At 56.3% G+C, this 20,370-nt stretch overlaps 2 protein-coding genes across 5 annotated transcripts in view; both read left to right on the top strand.

Annotated features, from left to right (window-relative positions):
- ARMH3 (armadillo like helical domain containing 3) overlaps positions 1 to 6,961 on the top strand; it is a 132,109-nt gene extending 125,148 nt beyond the window's left edge. The window contains exon 27 of the mRNA XM_074831112.1: positions 4,597 to 6,961. Coding sequence (XP_074687213.1) covers positions 4,597 to 4,689 — 93 coding nt within the window. The 3' untranslated portion in view covers positions 4,690 to 6,961. The remainder of the gene's footprint in view (positions 1 to 4,596) is intronic.
- An 8,107-nt stretch (positions 6,962 to 15,068) lies between these two features.
- The window catches only part of KCNIP2 (potassium voltage-gated channel interacting protein 2), a 47,011-nt gene continuing 41,709 nt past the window's right edge, over positions 15,069 to 20,370 (top strand). For 2 of the 4 annotated variants that reach the window (XM_074831124.1, XM_074831128.1), the window contains exon 1: positions 15,069 to 15,327. In XM_074831124.1, coding sequence (XP_074687225.1) covers positions 15,255 to 15,327 — 73 coding nt within the window. In that variant the 5' untranslated portion in view covers positions 15,069 to 15,254. Of the gene's footprint in view, positions 15,328 to 17,825; positions 18,171 to 20,370 lie in introns of those variants that run through there. The other 2 variants (XM_074831126.1, XM_074831129.1) reach the window with 2 other exon arrangements.

Consider the following 20,370-nt stretch of genomic DNA (forward strand, 5'->3'; position numbering starts at 1 on the left):
CATGCCAATTGATTAAAATGACATTCTCAGTCCTAAGATGATCACAGCTACAAAACACTTCAGCTAAAATTTTTTTCTTGCTAGCCCAATTTTTTTTCTTTCAAAATCCCAATTTTGTATCATTTAAGAATCTGTTTAGCATAACCAGTCCCTCCTCAGTTTCTTTCTGAAAACTGCCTGTCCAGGTACCCCTGGGACCCTCTCCTCAAGAGCATATGAAAGCCTGAATAATTACTGCCTAAATGTGCTGATTTGACCCAGTTGTGAATCTGTTTAATCCACATTTCTCTAGATGCCCTGAGAATTGGGACCCTATTAAATGTTCTTTACTCACAGCTAGAGAAAATCCCCTGCATTCCATTAAGCTGTTCCCTCAACACAGCAGGAAATCAACCTGATATGTTATGATTTGTCTTCAGCAAACCCAGCTGGCCTCCCATCCTCCACGCTGTTTTTCCCTCTAGGTGCACAGTAACTGATGGCTTTGTTAATTGTTCGAACAACTCATCAAAAAGGCCCTAGTCTGCCCTGTCCTCCCCATATCCTTTTCAAATCAGGTACTTGGCTTCCTTTTTGCGAGACTTCCAAGTCTTTACTTCAGCTTCTGTCGCTGGTCTGATGTTGGATAATATCCCCCTACCCTCAGTTTAACTGCTGAGGCTTGCAGAATTGCATGGAGGGGGCAGAGTGAAGTTGCTGCAATATTCTTTGTGGATTCTGCCAAAGGAGCAGGGCTGGTGATGAACTACAGGTTTCCAGTATGGTTTCCAAACTCATGCTGGTCCCATCAGGTCTTCCTGAACAGGATCTGTTTGCAAATAATTCTTTCCAGATTCTGCCTGTTTTTCTTGTCTTTATCTGTGTGATTAGGCATTACAGCAAATCCTTCTTGGTGGGGAATGACACGCAGGAGCCATTTTCCTTTTCAGCTGCCTTTTCATCTCTCTGTGCTCCCATTAAGTGGGTGAGCAGAAACTTCCCCAAGCCGTTCTCTTGGCTCCTTTATGCTTAGAAATCTTGTTCTCACTCCTTTGACGTGCTCTGCTAATGCACTGCTTCACTTCTCTGGCTTTGCCTCAGTGCTGCTCTTTCTTGCTAATCCCAAAGAAAAGTCTGCTTTCTTCTCCCATTCCCTTTTCAAAGAAGCTTTCAAAGGCCTGCGATACTGCAGCCACATTGTGGTGGAAGGTGATGTGCAGAGTCAACTGGGTTTTCTGGCCTGTTGTGCTGCCTTTGAGGGGCTAGAGGAAGGAAGTTAGGAAGTTTTGTAACACTTTTTATTTCTTTTCCTTTGAACCCTCAGGGATGTCATTTGAGGCCTGTGCTGCTTTGATAGAATGAATGGTGTGGATGTGAGCTTTGGACCCTCGCATTGCAGCTGGAGGAAGTGTGGAAAGAGATTCAGCATCTTTCCAAAATATTCACTGTTTTTGCAGTTGGATAGGCTTCAGCGTAATCTCAAAATAGTCTGATTAAGGATTGATTTCTGCAGGGGAAATTACACTAATTTGACTTTTAATTAGATGTAGTAGTCAGTGTAAACCTCCCTCCCATTGTACAAATTTCTTAAGAGCTGCTTGTTGATTTGAAATAAGTTTAATTGATGGGACTTGCTGAGAAATAGGACTGTACAATGTCACACACGTCCAGCTGTAATGACACAAAACTAGAACTGAATGTTTTCCTCACATGGTTAATGCCACCACTTCATCCATTCTTTCATTTGCTCATTGTTCTCCAGGTAATGTCAGCATTTCGTGTGTTTCCCATTTCTTCAAAGTCTGTGGGTTAAATGTGATCCAAGCTGCTAATAGGGAAAAACAACTTTAAAAGCTCTTCTGGCCCTAGCGTGCTCCAGCATGCTCCATATAGAAGCAAGAGAGGACACGTGCTCTGCTTTTACTTCCTTGCAGAATGAATTTTAAAGCTCTGAGCTTACTTTCTGAGGCTGGTTTTGGCCCTTGTATAAGCCACTCCAGATAGTTCTGGTAGCTTCCAGGCTGGCAGCCAGGCCTGGGCTGCCCACTGCACCACCAGCTAGGAGGAGTCTTGGAGCGTAGCCTCATGGACTGAGCAGCTCAGCCAGACTGCAGGAAGCTTCTGAAGTTTATCCTTGTTACAGGCTGACACCTCCCTGTGTCACTGTCTGGTCTTCCAACCCCAAAAGGGAGATGAGCTCTGGCTCCCTGTGCTGAGCCCTGGAGCTGGAGATAACTTGATTTAACTCTAATTTGAGCTATTCTTACCTTTTAAGCTGGTTGGCTCAGAGCTGCCTGCTTTCTCACAGCACAAGAAATGCTGGGCACAGATTTTTAGAAACATCAGAGTCATCTTGTGTGTTGTTATCATGCCCACTCCTCTCCCCAACTTGTGTTAAAGCAGATCTAAGTCCATCTTGACCAAAGTTTGTGTCTAAGCTCTTCTTGAAACCTGAAAGTGTCTTTAAGTGAAATCAGCTCTGCACTGGCCCCAGGTGATCTACTCCACTGCTTCACAACCCATAGGTTTAAAAGTATTTCCTCTTTTTCTGTGTAAATCTTCTTTGTCTTAAATTAAGCTGAGTATTCTTGCCCCATCCCTGGGGAGCCAGAGAAATATTACTCACTGTTCTCTTTCTGACCTCATTTTACATAATGTAGAGTGTTTGCTCTATTCCTCCTAAACCTCTTTGCAAACTAAACAGGCTTAATTTCTTGTGCTCTACCCCATAGCTACAATTTCTGCTAAGCCCTGTGTTCTCATGACCTGCCAGTCTGGCCACCCGTTCTGGGCTTGTAGAGGCTGCTGCCGCATCCCTCTTGGAGACCTTGATGTGTGCGCAAGTTGGGCATCTTCTGCTGGTACCTGGCCCCTGAGAGCAGTTCCTGGCCTCAATTTCTGCTTGTTCTTTCTGTTGCTGGGACCCACTCTAGTCAGAATAAGGATGCTGGCTTACACTACATGTGACATCTGCCCCTTTTCTGCAAGCAGTGACATTCCCCAGGCCAGAGGACTCTCCACATCTGTTTAGCCATGTTGTTCCCTGCTTGTCAGAACTGACTGGATTGCTGCGGTGGGGAGCGCTCTGTAGGACTGGGAGCAAATCCTGTCCGTGGGGCTCCTGTCTCCTGGCAGGGAGATGGCCCAGTGCAAACCCAGTGTTCTGGAGACCACTTGCAGTGGTGTTTAACATAGGCTATAACCTGCGGTTATCTTACAAGACATGATCTCAAACTATTTCAGTATGGACTAAGTCAAAAGACACCAGAGAAGAGAGGTGAAGGGGGTGCTCCAAGGGAATAAAGATGCATGGGTTCTCTGCCAAGCATCCTGATAAAGGAGAGTTTGTGGTTTCTGCAGACGCCATAAAACTTAAATATTCTGTCTGTGTGTAGACAGCTTTGCTAGCTTGCTCGGGTTGTTCGGGTCTGTGCAATGGGGCTCACTGGGGTTCATTTCATGGGTTTCTCTGTTAACCTTCTATGTTTTGGTTTGCTTCTCACTCTTACACATTCTTCCTTTCGGGGAGCTTTCTGCCTTTCTCCTCTTTTTTTCTTACGAGGGCAGCAAGTGGAACCCTCGGCAGTATAAACACTGCTAACTTGCTCTTCCAGCCCCGCAGTGTTGCATTCCTTGTTCTGCTTCTATATAATTCATCCCCCAGTGTTTTTAAAAAGCACAAAGCACTAACCAGGTCAGCAACAACCTTATTATCACAGGCTCTGACTCTCTGGGAACTGTAATCCCGTTGTTTGGATGAGCTTGTGTCAGTTTTGCTTTCTGTCACTGCTGCACAGTGGCTGACACAGATGATGTTTGACTTTGTTTTCTTGTTGCTGAGTGCAGCTGAGACTGAGCCCAGTCTGGGGCCTGCGTGTTCGGCCAAGGAGTCTGCAGGCATGAAGGGGGAAGGGAAGCTGCTGGGCAACAGGGCTGCCCAGCTCTTCTTCACAGACTCTGCGGGTGACCAGAAGTCCGGGCATCATTGAGGGATAAAGGTGTCTCCTCTTCAGAGACAGCTAGTGAGCCAGCTTCAAGTGTGAGGCACTCGGCACAGAATACACACAGCTGGCTCTGAACCCATGGGTTTCTGCCAGCTTGGGTGATAATTTGTGTTTACAGCACAGTAGCATGGCCTCTGTCCTTTCCTTGACTCCATATCTTCGGCTCTGCAGGTTCTGGAGCAGGATAGAGGCCATGGCACTGCATTCATTCAGGAGAATGCTGGCTGGCACTCCAGCGGGCAGTGGTAGAAAATGCTCTTCCAGTTGCAGCCTGGAAGTGCTCACATTCCCCATCACTTTGCCCCAGAACAGGAAACACATGCATCCAAACAGAGCATCCTCTCCCATCCCTGCCTCATTTGGAATTTACTCTCCTTGGTGGGATGTCATGTCATTATAGACATTTCTGGTATTCCAGGAAGCAGCTAATTCTCAGGGATTTCTTGCTAAACTGGAGTCTCAGTGAGAGCTGGCTGCAGCAAGTTCTCTGGGGCTATAACAGCATGCAGAACGGTTTCATCCTGAACCTGGAAGTCTGCAGTGTCAAAGCTGCCATGCTCTGGGGAGCCAGGCAGAGTCCCTTCGCTAAAACATCTTGTTTTGTCTCTGTCAGGTTCGGTCCATCAGCATCAATGTGAGGAAGAACCTTGCTTTCAACACGCTGAGCCAGGAGCTGCTGCTGAAGGAATTCTCTACGATCTCTTGAAGCGGGGACGCTGCTGCTGCACAGGGCTGACCAGAGACGGGCCTGTCTGGGCAGGGACACTACAGATCTGCAGCCGGTCACCCCTTGCCTTCCGCCTGCAGAAGGGACTGCATTTCTTTTAGGGGAGAGCCTTGCTGCTGTGTGTTTGATCCCAAGGCATGTGTTTCAACAGGACTGGGGCTGAGGAGAGGTGATCGGTGTGTTAAGGAGGAGGAGGAGGAAGCAATTTTGTGAGGTGCCATGAGGGTGGGCAGCTGTTCCTGTGACGTAGCAATGGGAGATTCTTTCCGCAGCCTCAGGGAAAATGCACTGAAAACCTTTGTAGCAGAGCTGGGGAGAGCTCACAACCAAAATAATAAAACCAGTCCAGCTGTGTGAGACAGTTCTGGGTTGAGATCGCTCGCCTGCTCTATGGGTGAGGGCTGTTCTTTTCCATCAGCCTGCATCAACCTGCCCTCCCACAATGTAGGTCAAACCCACTACCATCCCACTGGGAATGACTTTGGGGTATGAAACAGTTTCCCCAAGGAGCAGGCCCTGCTCACTGCTGGCTCCTGACGTCAGAAGGTGTCACTTGAACCAAGCGTCGGATTACTGGAGAAGGAGAAATTTTGCCTCCAAGGCTGCTAGCTTACAGGGTCCAGTCTGAGCCAGTATGCAAGAATATGGGTCATCAAACAGAGCACTTTGTAACTGGAGACCAGCTCTGCTTGGGGTCACTGTTGCTTCCAGTAGTCCAGCCCATCTCTGCTGTTTCTAAGGTTGAGCAACATTTTTAGAAATTCCATTTTCAAGGGGCAAAGGACAGACTGACTCCATCTCCCCACTTCCCTTACTGCCCATCAGAGACTGCACTGCGACAATCCTCCTCTTCCTCACAGGAACGTCTGCCTTGCACATGTTTGCAAGTGCCTGGTGAGCTTCACGAATGCAAAGTCCCTGGTTCCTCCCTTGTGTGTAGCACGCAATTAAAATGCAGCTGAAGAAGTAGTTACTTCACTTTCTCACTTGCCCTCCTGTCTTCACCAAGCGACTTGCAGCAACAGTCTGCTGAGAACTTCCTAAGGAAGAGCTCTGGATGATGCTCAGCGGCACAGGCAGACCTTTCTGCTCCAGAGCCAGTGTTTCAGAGGTGCCCAGGTCTGGCGGAGCCTGTTCCGAGTGCTGTGTCAGGCTGCCAACTCAGGAATACGCAGCATAAACACCCATTCCCTGCTCGTGCATTTTTGGCTCCCAGCAGTGATGTTGGGATCTGTCCTGACTTGGTTGACTGAAGCAGTGAAGTTATTTACATCCCAGATCCACTTTTTTTTTTTTCCTAGAAAATTGTTCTTTGAAAAAAAGTGCCTAGTCCCACTCTTAGCCTCGTAGGTTAGTGTGAGTGATGTGAATGTCATGCTCATTTACTACCATTTTTAGGCAAGGCTTATTCATGCTAACGTGTTAATTGCGTTAATGTTTCATCTTTACCTGCCACGAGTATGGGAAACTGCAAGCTGTGTCCTTGGCCACCCACTGGGCACAGCACCCAGTGAAGACCGTATATTTTCCTTGGAAGCACTGGCTTCTCCCGACAGGATGCTTTGCCTCGGCATGGAATTGTCTGGCTTTTCTCAGCTAAGCCAGACACTTATTTGCTGTCCTGCCATGCAAGTGTGTGGGAATGTATACATGTCAGAGGGACGGTGCTTGGGAGAGCAAGCAGGATCCATAAAATCACTCTGCTTGAGAGCAGGCCAGGACACATAGAAGGAGGCAGCTTCTCCAGTGGCAAATAAGTAAAGGTGCATCGGGGCACTGTTGTCTGTATGTGTGGGGAGCTCTTGCTAAATGATCTCGCCTCTGAGTGGGGGAGTTTCTTCTAAAGGGGGCTTTTGAGTTGCTTCCTTGAGGTGCAGCCCCAGCATAGTTGCTGTCAGAGCATTGAGTCACCCAGTTGTCCACATGCCTCCTTGTCTCTGATCCCACTTAGGCTGAGACTAGACAGATAGGTGAGAGAGTTGGGGATGAGTCTGCCTCAGCAATCTCCAAGATTTTCAGCTTTTGACTGTGGGCTCAACTGTCGAAGGTCTCGTCTTCCCTGGGCCGCTCCCTTGCTGGGATGAGCTGAGGAACCCAGGCTGTGACCAGGAGCAGCTCCTGAGGCCAGCCCTCATCCCAGGCTGAGCTGGAGAAGACTGACACACGTCCTCTTGTCACGCTGTCACCAAACCAAGCACTGTAAATGAATGTACATACAAACCTAGAGCTCAATAAATAGCAGAGCCCTGCCTGCCAGAGTGTGCAGTTTGTCCTTCACAGAGGGGAGAGTGGGGTTGTTACTTGTTACGGGGGTGGCCCTGTCACCATTTGGTGGCACACTGGCTGCAGCACGGCAGTCGCTTGCCCTTGGGCGCTTCCTACCCGTGCAGAGGGAGGTTGTAGTGCTGCTCAGTGATGCCTCCTCCTTGGTCCAGGCTGCAGGTACCGGCCAGCAGCCCTCTGCCTCTTATGCGCCCCTGAGGCTGCCAGTGAGGAAAACACGAGCAAGGCCGAGCGCCGTGAGCGAGGGATGCAGAGGTGTACCTGTGCACGGTATGATGCTCTCTCTGCTGCTGGTGCCAGCAAACTCCTGCTTGCAGATTCTGCTGCAGATTTGCCTGTTTTGTTAAACACCCTACTACTACTTGGGTTTTGAGGCCAGCTTGAACTGAGCAGAGTCATTTAACTCTAACATTCAACTTCAGGATGTGGCTGCTGGCCCCAAACTTGCTCGTATCTGATCTCAGCAGTTGAGTGTGTATTTTATTATATCTAATTCATAACCCAGTCTATTATTGGAAGAGCTGTTTTTGAGGCTCGGGGAGTTTGGGGAGAAATCAGATTGCTGCCTTTAAATTAGGCAGCCACTGCAGGGAGACAAATATTTTACAAAATAATGACCAAATTCTGGAGGAGAAAAATTGAGTTTGAGCTAAACTTTGGAGGGAGTTATTAAGAATTGATTTGTAAGTGCCACTGTGATTTTTGGTATCATCCCTTCTTCCTTAGCTCTTACAGGTCCTATTTTTCATGCAGACTCGAGAGAGAGGCAGCTCCTCAGGAGCTGAGTCTCCCCTGCCTGGGCTGTGGGTTGTCAGAGGAGGCACTGTGCCTTGGGCACAGGGTACTGATGGGAGGTTGATGGGGGTTGGCTGCTCCTCGGGGGTGCCAGGAGCAGGTAGTAACAGACTGCTGAGTCTCATGTACAGCGGCCAGAGGGTAGGGTGCACCTTTGCCCACCTGCAAGCCTCTTCATCCTCTTCCTTGTCACGGCTGTTACTGCTGTGATCCCACCCATGTGGCGTGGGGGCCGTATCTCTGTAGGATTGAGCTGCCCTCCATGTGAGCACGTCCTGGTGCCACTTTAGGTGCTTTTCTCTCCCTGCCACACTCTTCCCCTGCTCTGGGGTCCTGCCAGGCTGTCGCACAGTGGGTATCGGGAGGAGAAGCTTGCTGTCCTGCAGACAGCTATCTCCTAGCCAGCGCTTGCACAGGGGATCAGCCCCGCTGCGCTCCGTCTGCCTCCCCACGCTTCCCACCCGGGATGCAGCCGCTATCTTGCCCAGCTCCCGGCCCAGCGCAGGGTGGGCAGAGGGAGATGCTGTTACCCCTGCCAAGTCACGGCTGCCATCCTGTGTGCTGGGGCTGGTGCGCAGCCAGCCGTCTGTGATAAGATTTACAGCTGGCTCTTGGCACTCGCAAGCAGCTCTCCATCTCGGTGTCAGCACCGATGCCTCATGGATATTTATTCTCATCTCCTGTTTTCTGTGCCCTGTTTTCTTGTTTGGTACTTGTTGGGGTGAGCAGGGTCATACTGGACGGCAGTTTGACCCATGGAGGTGATGGGAGTTTTTTTGGCAGATGAACTGTTGCAGTAACCTGAAAGGAAGGGGGTAAAGCCCAGCTTTGGGAGCTGCAGACATTCAAAGGGGCCAGGATAAGATGGGCTTTTCCCCTAGTGGAAGCTAATTAATGCCTTTGCTGATGCTTTCAAGGGGAGGGCAGACAGAAAAGTATATCATGGATGAAAGTCTGGGCCAGGAGACTCTAGAAAGGCTGTTGCAAGGCCTGTGGGATATGGCCTTCTCTGGGACTGCTGCTGGGACTCTTTTGTGCTGGTCAGAGCCCCAGTTATCCCCACTGCTGCATGGTGTGGGTGAGCTCAGGGGGACACTGATCAAACAGAGGGGTGATCCCAAATAAATGGGACAGGCAGCATCTCGGGATGTTTCCCTCCCTTCTGTTGTCTTTTTAAAGCATCTTAAGGCACCCTTGGCAGGTGCTCAGGGCTGCAGACCTCAGGTCTGACCCAGAGTGGCTGTCACCTCTCAGGGTTGTGACTGACTGCAAAGGGAGATGCTCAGGACAGGGCTCCCCCCAGCTTCTGCCCTACAGCTGCCCACACATTACTCAAGGCCTTGCTTGTGCACAGACGAGCCCCTGCTTCTCTTTGCTAGAACAGAGCTCCCCTGCAGCCCCCATAATCTCAGCATGTCCCAGAGCGCCAGGACAAACACAGGGCCCCTTCTCCCAGCTTGGTGGCTGCTGGAGCATGGGCCAGGCCATGCTCCACGGCCTCCGCTCTCCCGCGCTGTCCCTTCAGGGATAATTGAATCATGTGGCTGGAAATTGAATCCAATTGAATAGATTAAATGAGCCGGGCTTGCCGCTCACTGCAGCGCAGCTCAGAGCCTTGCCAGGCTGCTGCCAGAGGCTGGGAGCTCCCAGGAGTCCCGTGGGGGCAGGAAGGGGCTGGGGAGGCTGCGGGGAGACAGATGCCCTCTGGGCTGGGCTGGGCTGGTTCTCCAGCTCTGCTTTGACATCCATTTCTCCATGACATGCAGCCCCGGCTGGGTCCCAGGGCCCACAGGTCATGCTGCTACAGGTGTGCACAGGTTGGGGTTTGCTCATTTCCTCTCCAAAGCAATTAGTGACTAATTAGCTGGAGTCCCTCTGCTCCAGGGTTCAACCAGGGCCCTCCTGGTGGCATATGGGGGGCGAGGATGCTCTAATGACCCGTGGCCATGCCCTGCTCAGCAGCTCCAAGCCAGTTGCTCTCCCAGCCCACGGCAAGTCACCCCAGCCCCTGCACTCTCCTTTTGGCCCCTCTGCTGTGGCCATTGCCAGGCCAGGGGGATGGGATGGGCAGCAGGGAGCAGTGAGCTGAGACCACAGTCACGGCATGGACATGCCCTCCCATGGAGGTGAGCTCAGGCACAGGGCCTTGCCCTGGCAGAGCAGGAGGACACGTGTCTGCAGCAGGACTTGCCCATGACAGAGATGCATACCCATTTCATAGCAGACCTGAGCTGCTGAAAGGGCCCCTGGTGTGGCATCCAGCATGGTGTAAATGAAGGTTGGAAATAGTATATGTTTCCTCTTTAAATAAAAGCTGAGCCCACAGACACTAAGCACACAAACACTTACAAGCTGGTTTATAATGCTGGGAGGGCTTGTGAGACTTGGGGTACCTCCTGAGTCCAGGACTGCTCCAGTCCAGTCTCTGCTCTCTAAAACAAGTGCTTTTCTTCACCCAGATTTTGCATCTGTCATACGGAAGTGGCAGAGAAACATTCAGGGTTGGCACAAAGCCCCCCCGCAGCCCACCCAACAGTGGGGCTATGCTGGGGAGTCCTTCCTTGCTGGAGGCATTGGCAGAGGCAGGTGACCAGCTTTCGAGGATGCAGTGTGATGCAAAGTCCTTTCTCCCTCCTGCACACCCAGATTTCTCCCACCTGCTGGTTTGCATTTGACAAAGGAGGTTTCCTTTCTCCTGCAGCATTCCTGCTTACAAGGCTCACCCAGCAGCTTGCAGGCATCTGTTCCTCCTCTAGCTTTGCAAGATTTTCAGCAGCTGAAATTCCCCCACCAGAGCTGAATCTCCCAGAGGCTCCCACCTACCCGTGTGTCTCTGCAGGGTGAGAGTTGGGAGTTGTCCTCCCCTGTCTGCACCAGCTGCCTGTGTCCCAGGACCTGCTGGTCTGCTGTAGCTGCTCCCCCAGTTCTCAGGACCCCAGGTCTGCAGAGACCAAGAGGCTTATCTAAGGCCTCGTGTCATCCAGATCCATTTCCTCTGCGGTTGTAGTAAATACTGTGCTTTATTCCTGAGTGAGGCCATTTTCTCCTCCTGGAGCCCCCCCACAGCCACTGCACGGCCACGAGCATCCCTCCTCTGGGTGGGGGGCTGCCTGGGCCCTGGGAGGAGAACAGCCCCTGGTGCTAAGCTGCTCATCTCCAGCTATGGTTGCTGTTTGCTGGCATTTTTGCAAGAGGTGAAGCCGGCTTTGGGACCTCCCGTTTCTGCCCTCTGCTCCCAGAACCGGCCCCTGGGTGCTGCATCCCGTGTCCCAGCCTGGGAGATGCTTGGGAGCCCTCTCTGCCCAGGGAGCAGAGCTGTTTCTCGCTGCCGAGTGTAAGTCTGAGCCCAGAGGCACCAGGCGACCACAGCCAAAATAAGATTAATGGCATCTGCTGAGACCATATCCTGAGGACTGCTATTGATGACCACAGCTTTAAAATACTGTTAACAGTGGATAAAGCACCGTGATTTAGAGCACTTGGCAATTACATCTCTGTTTGGAATTTCCTAAAGATAGGATCAGGCTCCCAAGTCCTGCTCTCTGCTTTTCTGATAGAATTAATAAGAATGGAGGTATGCAATTAGGCAACACACGGGCTGGCAGGGCAGATCGATGCCTTGTGGTTACCTAATGAAGTGTTAAATTGCATCTTTCCCTCTCCCTGTCCCCCTATAACAGCTGCAGTGGGCTGTTTGCAGAGGTCTTGCAGGGCCTGTGCCTGGGGGAGAGCTCCCCGTACCCCTCTACCCCAGCCCAGTGGGGTGCGGACCCCAGCGCTCCTGCCTCCTTTCCAGGCTATTTTTGCTTTTGCGGATGGGAGCAGTTTGGGATCGTCTTGGGCTCTGTGTCAAGCCTGGGGTTTTCAGCTGGGCTCCGAGGGGACACGTGCGTCAGCAGCAGCAGAGAGCAGGCTGCTGCCCCCAGAGCAGGGGGTCCCAGTGGGGAGCTGGGGGCATGGATGAGCCAAAGGGATTGGCCCCATAATTGCAGGGTGGGTGCCCTGGAGAGGAACAGGGATGGTTGTGGGTGAGCTCAGCCTGGTCCAGCCTGGGTCTGGACGAGGCTGGTGGCAGCCAGGCAGAGCTCTGCCTGCAGCGGGGCTCTGCATTCAGTGCTCTGGGCAACACCGGAGCATCCCCAAACTTGTCCGCTTCCCCAGCTACTCCCGACAAGGCTGCGCCGGCCACACGCTGACCTGGGGACAAACAAGCCCCCTGGGCAGCGTGGCCCTGCGCGCACCTCCCGGCCCCTCTCGCCCTGGCTCAGAGCCGTTGCCGGCTGCAGCTCTGCTGCCTGGGGAGTAGCGTTAATCCCGTGCAGATGTCCGTTATCGAAGCGCCGCTGCCGCTGACAGGGTGACAGATGGGCCACTTAGGGAATGTGCCTCGCGCCCGGGCTGATGCGAACGGGTGATTTCCATCACGGTGAGGGTGGATGGGTGGTCACGGGGACACCCTGCCTCTGAGAGCCCAGGGTGCACTTCAGGGTGCAGCACCCCTTGTTCCCCCAGATTGCCTCCCTCCTCATGTCTCCCACCTGCCACCCTGTCCTCCCTCCCCATCCCACCCCGCTGCTGGCTGTGCCAAGCCCTGGGGCTGGGTTATGTGGCCCTGTTTCTCCCGTGGCTCTCTGCTGCTCTCCCAGAGATGATCTCAGGCACTTGGGTGCTTCCACAGGACCCCTGCCCACCCCAGCAGGCTGGATCCAGCCACCTGCCTTTTCCACACTTCCCTGGTCCCGGGAATTGGGGTACAGGCTTCACGGTGAGCTGTGCCCCATTTGCTGCGGAGCCTGTGCCACTTCTTTCCCAGCTGGGGCATAGCCCTCCCTCTCAGTTACCCCTTGTAACAGGGATCTGGGCTCACAAGAGCTGCCGGAGCTCTTCTCATCCTCTGAAAACAGTTAATCCAGCATCTGCAGCAGCGCAGCCCTACCTGTGGATGGCTCCTGCCCACCCCAGACGTGCTGATTGCTTTTGTCGTTGATGTGGCCGGTGGCAGTGGGTCTGTGCAGGGCACAAGAGCATTGATTAAAGCCTTGGACGCCGCTTAGGTGATCTTCCTCAGCCTGGCTCAGCCCTTCTGCATCTGCTGCACGTCCTGGTCAGACGTGCCGCAAAGGGTACTCTCTGCACTCCGGTGTGACGTTGCCACCGTGCCCGTCCCTGGCCAGATGTGTTTACCAAGGTATCTCTGCGCCCAGTGCACCTGCAGCAGGGCCTGTTTGGGCAGGTGGGCAGGCAGGGACCAGTCTCATTCCTGCAGCAGAAAGCTGCTGCTCCCACCCTGGCGTCCTGCAGACCCCTGGCTCCCAGCGGAACATTTAGGGGAGGACGTTGCATTTTTCCCGAGCAGAGAAAGGCTCAAAGGCTGTGAATCCTGGCAGGATGCCCAGCCCTCGTGTCCGCTAAGGAAAGGAGCCGTGACCAGCGAGCAAGTGAGCTGTGTCCCCCGTTTTCTACACTGCAGGGGGATGGGCTGTGTCAGCCTGGCCTTGGGGCTGCCCCATCCTACCCCATGGTACCCACCAACCCACCCAACTTTCCCCCCTGTCCTCAGTCTGGCAGAGCATCTCTCACTTGCCTGCAGGAACAGGAGCACTTAGCTGGGATAAAAATAGCCATGTTTGTCTCCCAATGGACCGGGGATGGCAGAAGGTGAAAACTTCCCCCGTGCAGCTCTGCTGGCCCTGCCACATCCACAGTGGGATGGACCCGCAGGATGTTGGAGATGGGGCAGGTTCGCCTGGCATCGCTTACACAGCCCCCCCAACCGATGACCGACGGAGGCTACCTCCCTTGGACGCTGCTGGTCCCCAGGGGCTGCCAAGAGGATGTGGCTGAAAATGCAATGGAGAGGATGGAGGAAGGAGAACGGGGAGGGCAAGGAGCAGCAGGACGGACAAGCCCAGTGGCACAGGGGGTCCCTGGGCTGGCTGGACTCTGGCTAAGCAGAGGGGGCATCTCCAGGGCTGTCCCGGGTGTTTTTCTCCATACGGACTGCACACATGGGCTCTGTGAAGGTGGCCGGGCCACAGGGAGGGCCAGGGGAATGTGTTTAGTTCTCCGAGCATTTCTCTACTGCGTTTTCCTTGCTAAATGGCTCTTATTTTTAGATCCAGGCAGTTGCTAAGCATCGCTGCCTCGCTAAGGCGGCTTCTTTCATGGCTTGACACCAAAGCACGCTGACAACACGCTGCCGCGTGAGCGTGGCCCTCCCTCCGCGCTGCTCTGGATTCCCTTTCTGCCCCGCAGCTCCAAGGGCCGGGAGGGACAAGCTGGGCACAGGGACCCGGACCCGACACTTTGCCTCCCCTCCGGCTCTCGATCCCCTTTGTCTGTCTGCATAGATCAGAGGATGAAGGGAGGAGAGGTGGGAAACGCCAGGAGCTGGGCGGCCCCCGAGATGCGCCCAGGACCCCTGGCACGGTGCGAGCTGGCAGTGCGCAGGCAGTGGCATGACAAAAGCCCGTGGCTTTGACCATGTGAGGGATTGTCCAGGATATTTTGCATCCCCTGGGATGGCATTGTGCACAGGTGGCAGCAAATAACTGTGGACATCATCAGCTCCTCTCTTGGCAGCACCTGGAAGCCCCCCCAAGGCGTGCTGTTCTTCACCCGCACTCTGGGGCTGCAGCAGATGGGGGAAAATCCTGCTAAAGGCTCCAACCCTGCGTGGGAAACCTGTGCTCGGGGTGGGGGGGCGACAGGGGGACCCGCTCCTGTGCTTGCTTGCAAGCCGGCGGACCTGGGCCACCCTCCCCACGTCTCTGCTGCGTCTCTTCGGCTGCTGCCCGTCCCCTCCACCCCTGACCGATTTCCCAACCAGCTTCTCCCCGAGGAGGGGATGCAGCAGCCACCCTGGACTGGGCAGGACTGGGGTCCCCCTTCCTCTGTAGCTCTCAAGGCACAGCCCAGCGTGGGCACCGACGCGCAGGGCTTGGGGAGCCCTCGCTCCCCCGCAGCCGGCCGCGGGGGTCTGCGCTCCTCCTGCTGCCCGGTGCCTTCTCCGTCCCCGCTCAGTCCCTGACCGCCGGGGGTCCCCCAAACAGCCGGAGCCCCCACTCGGTGCAGCCAGGAGCAGCTCCCTCGCTGCCTCTGCCCCGGAGCGCGTCCCCCCCGCCCCGCCGCCCGGCCGTGCCTCAGTTTCCCCACGGCGGCGCAGGGCGGCGGGGCCGGGCCGGCGGCTCCCGGGAGGAGGCGGGGAAGGACGGGAGGGAGGGGGCGGCCGTGCCCAGCCCCGGCGGCGGCGGCGGCGGCGGCGGCGGCGGCGGGGAACGGGGCGGCTGCGCGCTCCTGCCTGCCGTACCGAGCCGCACGGAGCCGAGCTCCCCGGCACCGCCGGCCCCTTCCTGCTGCCGCGGGCGGCGGGGCGGGGGGAGGCGGCGGGCGCGGGCCCCCCCTGCCCGGCGGCGGAGCCCGTGCGCCCCGTCGCGGTTCCCCCCGCCGCTCGGCGGGGCGGGAAGATGCGGAGCAAGGGCAGGAAGGAGAGCCTGTCCGACTCCCGCGACCTGGACGGCTCCTACGACCAGCTCACGGGTGAGTGCCGCCCGCCGGGGAAGGTGCAGCAGCCGCTCGGGAACACGGCACGGGGGCGACCCCGGGCACCCCGACCCGGCCCCGGGCACCCCGGCCCTCTCCGCTTCCAGACCCGGCTGAGCCCCGGCCCCCTGCCCGCCCCGCTTCGCCGCACGCCTTGCCCGGGGAAGGGGGGGGGGCGGGGCCGCGACTCCGGCGCTGGAGCAGGGGGACAGTCCCGGGCCCGGGGAGGGGGGTTGCTCGGGGGGTGGTGGGGGTGTTAGGGTCGGTCCCAGCCGGGCGAAGGTTGCCCCGAGGCAGGTTTGTAGGGAAAAGGCCCCCCCGCCGGGGGGTGGGATGCTTGAATCTCTTTTGGCTACCCCAAAGCTCACCTTCCTTCACCGCTCCTCCCAATCCCCTCGGGACACCAGGGTTTGGCACTGGACTCTCTCTGCCATGCCGTGGACCCCCCGCTGCAGTCTGGGGTGGCATGGCAGCACCCCAGCCGCAGGTTACCCCTGGGAATGGAGAGGCTCACCCCACTCAGCAAACCCCAGCAACGCCACAGAGCCTGGTGTCTTCTCTGCCTGTCACCCGGTGTCCCTTAGAGCACCTCCAGAGATGCTCTGCCCCCAGGATGGGGTGGCTGCAGGACAGTGAGGCCAAATATGACCCATCTGTGACCCTATTGCATCCCCCTCCATCCTTTGTCCCAGCAGGGAATTGCCTGGCATCCCTCATCCCACCACAACATCCGTCCATCCATCCCACCTCATCCCCCACTGTCGGGTAGCAAAGCAGCTGGGCTGGGGCTGGCAACATCCCCCCTTCCCCACGTGCTCTCCATGGATCAGGCCAAATCCCATCCCCTTTCAGGGCCTTCCTCACAGCAGCTGTGAAACGGGGCAGCGGTTCCCACCTGCCTCCCGGGACCCACGAGGGAGCCAAACCTGTCCATGGCTGGTAGGGTTGGGTGCCCTCGTGCCGCAGGCACTGGGGTGTGTGCAGAGGCAGCTCCCCCGAGTCCCGGTGATGCTTTTCCTGCCGCGGTCTGGTGTGGATTTCAGGCTTTGCTCTGGAGTTTCAAGGAGGTGGTGGTAGCAGGGCAGGACCCCTGCTCTGCTTTGCCGAGCAGCCCCACGCGTGGGAAATGCTGCTTACTGCCTGCCCAAACGTGCTGCAGGGAAGATATTTTTGAGCTGTGTAGGAACTTGGAACCCACACACAACTTTTGGTTTCTCCGGTAACTTTAAAATGTCCATATGGATTTAAATCAAACGGAGGTTAAAAATAAATTCCAGTCTCTCCGAGGCTGAGACCTTTTATGCCTGGGCTTACCACCGAGCCAGCAGTGCAGCGGGAACCTGGGCAGAGGGGAGCTGCTGTGTCAGCCCCCGCCCGCGGGGACAGGGCTGCTGGGAAGCCTCTGGGGAATGAGGCTGGAAATATCTGCCCCATTTCTCAGTGTGGGAAATGGAGGCCCCGGGAGGTCATGTCACTCATTTGCCATCACTGTCAGGTCACTGACCTGCCAGGGCAGAGCCGGTGTAACACCAGCTACCCAGGGAGGGAGCTGGTCGTGGCAGCACCGATTTCCCCTGTGTTGGCTGAACGCGCGGAAGCCGTCCCTCCCCGTGGAGGGAAAGTTGTTTTTCTCCCAGAAAGAGTGTGGAAGTGATGCAGCAGGAGGAGAGGGGATGCAGCCTTAGCTCTGGGGAGGCTTTAATAGCTCAAGCCCCTGCCTGCTAACCTGGCCCAGGCTGTCTCGCTTCTTCTGGGATGTGTTGAGGAGCTGGGACCCCCATGGAGCCGTAGCAAAACCCCAGGGTGGACCTGGCAGTGCCAGCATGGGCTTAGTCTCTCCCTGCAGTTGGGAGGGTCCCTGCCAGCACGCAGTGTTTGATAGCTCAGCCCTGCTTGGGGACAAGCATGGGCAGTTTGGGGTGTTTCTGCAGCCTTGGGGACCTCCATCTGTCAGGGTCCATCAGGGTCAGGGGGACATCTGCCATACAAGAGCTGTTAACCGAGAGAGATGATTTGATGTCAGGCGATGCAAGAGCCCCACAGCAGCTCCAGTGATCGCTGGTGTGCATGAGGAGAGCAGTCAGTCCTGCTGCCTCCCCATCGCTCCCCAAAAACAGGGGTGGGGGCAATGAGACCTCCATCTATGCATGCCCAGGGAAGGGTTAGCAATACCCCCTTCCAAAGGAGGGAAGCAGGACCCCCAGCTGTGCTCAGGGTGGGAGCCCCCCAAACCTTTCCCAGCAGCACACTGATTTTAAAATTTAAAGAGCTGCTGAAAACGGGTGTGCAGTGACAGCCCCCCTCGTCGCAGCATCTCCAGCAGTGCCCAGCCGCCCTGGGTCCCCGGCCAGAGCAGCCGTGGGCTGTGAAGGCGTGCGTCACGTGGATGTGTGTGTGAGAGACGAGAGCGCCTGAGTGAATGAAAGCGGCCTGAGTGTGAGCGGCGGGGAGAGCAGGCACCGGCTCCCTGTGCCGGGGAGCATGGGCCAGCCGGGATGGACTCTGCCCGCGCCTGGCCCCGGTGTGGTGGCATGGGGCGAGGGCAGGCACCGGCCGTGCCCGGCTGCTGAGCCTGGGGCTGGGCGCCTGCCTGGGTGTTAAGAAGAGAAATGTTTAGGTTACGCCACTAGGAAATTAAACCGGTCCATTTCTGGGGTATTTAGATGACGCTAGCGAGAAGTAAAAGCCGTCCATAAATTACATTATTCCTCCAGCCCTCTAATGACATGAGCGATTAGTGTGCAAGCAGAGCCTGGAGCAGTGTCTTGGGACTGCTCTGGACATGGCCCTGCGTGCAGGAGAAATGGGAGCCCAGAGCCGCTTTGCCCCGAGGAGCACAGGTACCGTGTCCCTGGCCCCAAATCCTGGCAGCGCAAGAGGCGAGGGGGGCTTGGAGGCAGCTTTCCTTTCTGCCTGCTGCTCCGCAGGGGTGTGTGGGCAGCAGGAATGCCCCAGCCCCAGCTGGGGAGCAGGGGTGGGTGGCCCTGGGCCCCATCTCACTCTGCGGGACAAGCCTGTCCCAGCCGTGCTGTGTCCTGCGAGCAGGGTGGCATGGACCAGCACAGGGTCAACACCCAGGCAGGCTTTGGGTGGGTCAAACCCCCTAGCTGCGTTTTGGAAGGATGAGGGATTCACCTCTGGGGCTGTTGGTCCCCCAAAAGGTGTTAGGAGGCTCGCTTTTCACCCCTGCTTTCTCCCTCCCTTTGCTCCACCCCAAAGGCAGCCGCAGCGTTTGCAGTGGGTGAGCAATTGCTATAGAGACCATCTGCAGAGCTTTGGGATCCTCCTGCCTCCCAAGGCACGGCTGAGGGATGGGGACTCCCTAACTCTTTGCACTTTTAGCAGCCCACCCAGTGAGATGAAAACCATAGGTACCAGTGCAGCATCTGGCTGAGCTCTCCGCCCTACCTGGAGGGAGGGTGTTTCAGAGGCATCTCTCCTGGTGGCAGTAAGAAAGGAGAGATGGGGCTGAGCTGTCCTCCACAGACATGATGAAGGGAGGACGGGTCAGTGGGGTTGGCAGGAGGGCAGCAGGAGCTGGGCTCTGGTGTAAAGCCGAAGAGCCATGCCCCAGCGATGCGTCTGCCGCAGGCGGGTACCAGGTGATGGGCAGATCTAGGGCTGCGCCAGGGGCTTGTTCTGCTGCTGGCAAACCCAGCGGCTCCATCGTGGCTGCTCGCAGTCTGTGATCACCCAGGCAGATGGAAAATCTCTGTGAGCTTGCCGTAGTGTAGGATTTCCACCTGCAAGGGGGATAATTTATTTCCCAGGATTTGGAGGGGATGTCAGTGCTAGCCTGTCCCAAATAATAGTGTGTGTAAGGGAAGAGCTGGGATCTGCAGCTGAAGGATGTTGTGACAGTGTGGGAGGGAGGGCAGGAGGCAGGCAGGGGCTGTCTGGGCACCGGGTTGCGAGCGTGTGTGGCAGGTTGTGTGCCATGCCTGTGGCTGCCTGCTGGGGTGGATCCTGGGGAGGGGGACGGGGATGGAGACTGTGCCCAAGACCATGGCAGCACACCTCGCCCATACCCAGAACAAAGCTCCTTTTCTCACCTAGTTGCTTCCTCAAGCAGCACAGGAACACCCCTGGGTGCACGGCTGCCTAGCTCTGCCCTGCCCACACGAGTCTGGCAGGGCTGGCCGCCTGCATCCCTGTGGCCAGCAACGCGTGTGGGTTATCCTCTCCTAGAAGCAGCCCCCAAGGAGGGGTGACACACACCAATGTCCTTCCTCTGGGGGATGCAGCCTGTGAGAACTGAGAGTGCTGCCTGTCCCCTTGCTCCCCCGCTAACTTGCCTCCTCCGCACTGCTGCTGCTGCCCCACGCGTCCCCCCTCTGCTTGCCACTTCTGCTCCCGCTGCCCATGGCCCAGTGGTGAGGCTGGGCTGGAAGCTGGGCTGACCCTCGAGCCAGGTCCCCAAGCTCCTCAGGAGGCCCCCAGTCAGGGTGGGGTAGGGTGGGGAAAGGGCTCCCACTCATGTGCTGGGGCGGGGGGTTCCCATGGGGTCCCCTCTGTGCCAAAGAGCCCTGCCCTCAATGGATGCTGCACCTTCCTGGGGTGATGGGAGCATTGCCTGACTCTGCCTCGTCTCTGTCTGCTGTCTCCCTCTCTTTGGCATCTGTACCCCTCTCCCTCTTCCCTCTTTGCTGTCCTGGCTTGCCTGCAGCCCTTCGATGCCGATGAATCCCCTTTCACGGGGCGTTGTGGCCTCTCCTGATCAGAGGCTGAGATCCTGTCAGTGAGGAGGTGGGATGCTGCTCTGAGCCCACGCCGGGGCAGAGCTGCATGCGGGGCAGGGGGCACGGGGACGATGCCACTGGGTACTGCTGCCCACGGGCAGGTTGGGTTATGCAGGTGGAAAGGCCAGAGCTGAGGTTTTGGCAGCTTCTGCTGCATCCCTGCAGGCAGAGGCAGGTCAGAGCCCACGGGGAATTGGTGGCACAGGATTAATTGACAGGAAGTTCGTGGGTTTGGTCGGGGCGGTTAAACAGCTGATTTCTGCAGATGCCGATGCATAATTCATGGACTGTCGCAACTTCG

The sequence above is a fragment of the Strix aluco genome, chromosome 7 (assembly GCF_031877795.1).
Source record: "Strix aluco isolate bStrAlu1 chromosome 7, bStrAlu1.hap1, whole genome shotgun sequence".
Classification (NCBI taxonomy): domain Eukaryota; kingdom Metazoa; phylum Chordata; class Aves; order Strigiformes; family Strigidae; genus Strix; species Strix aluco.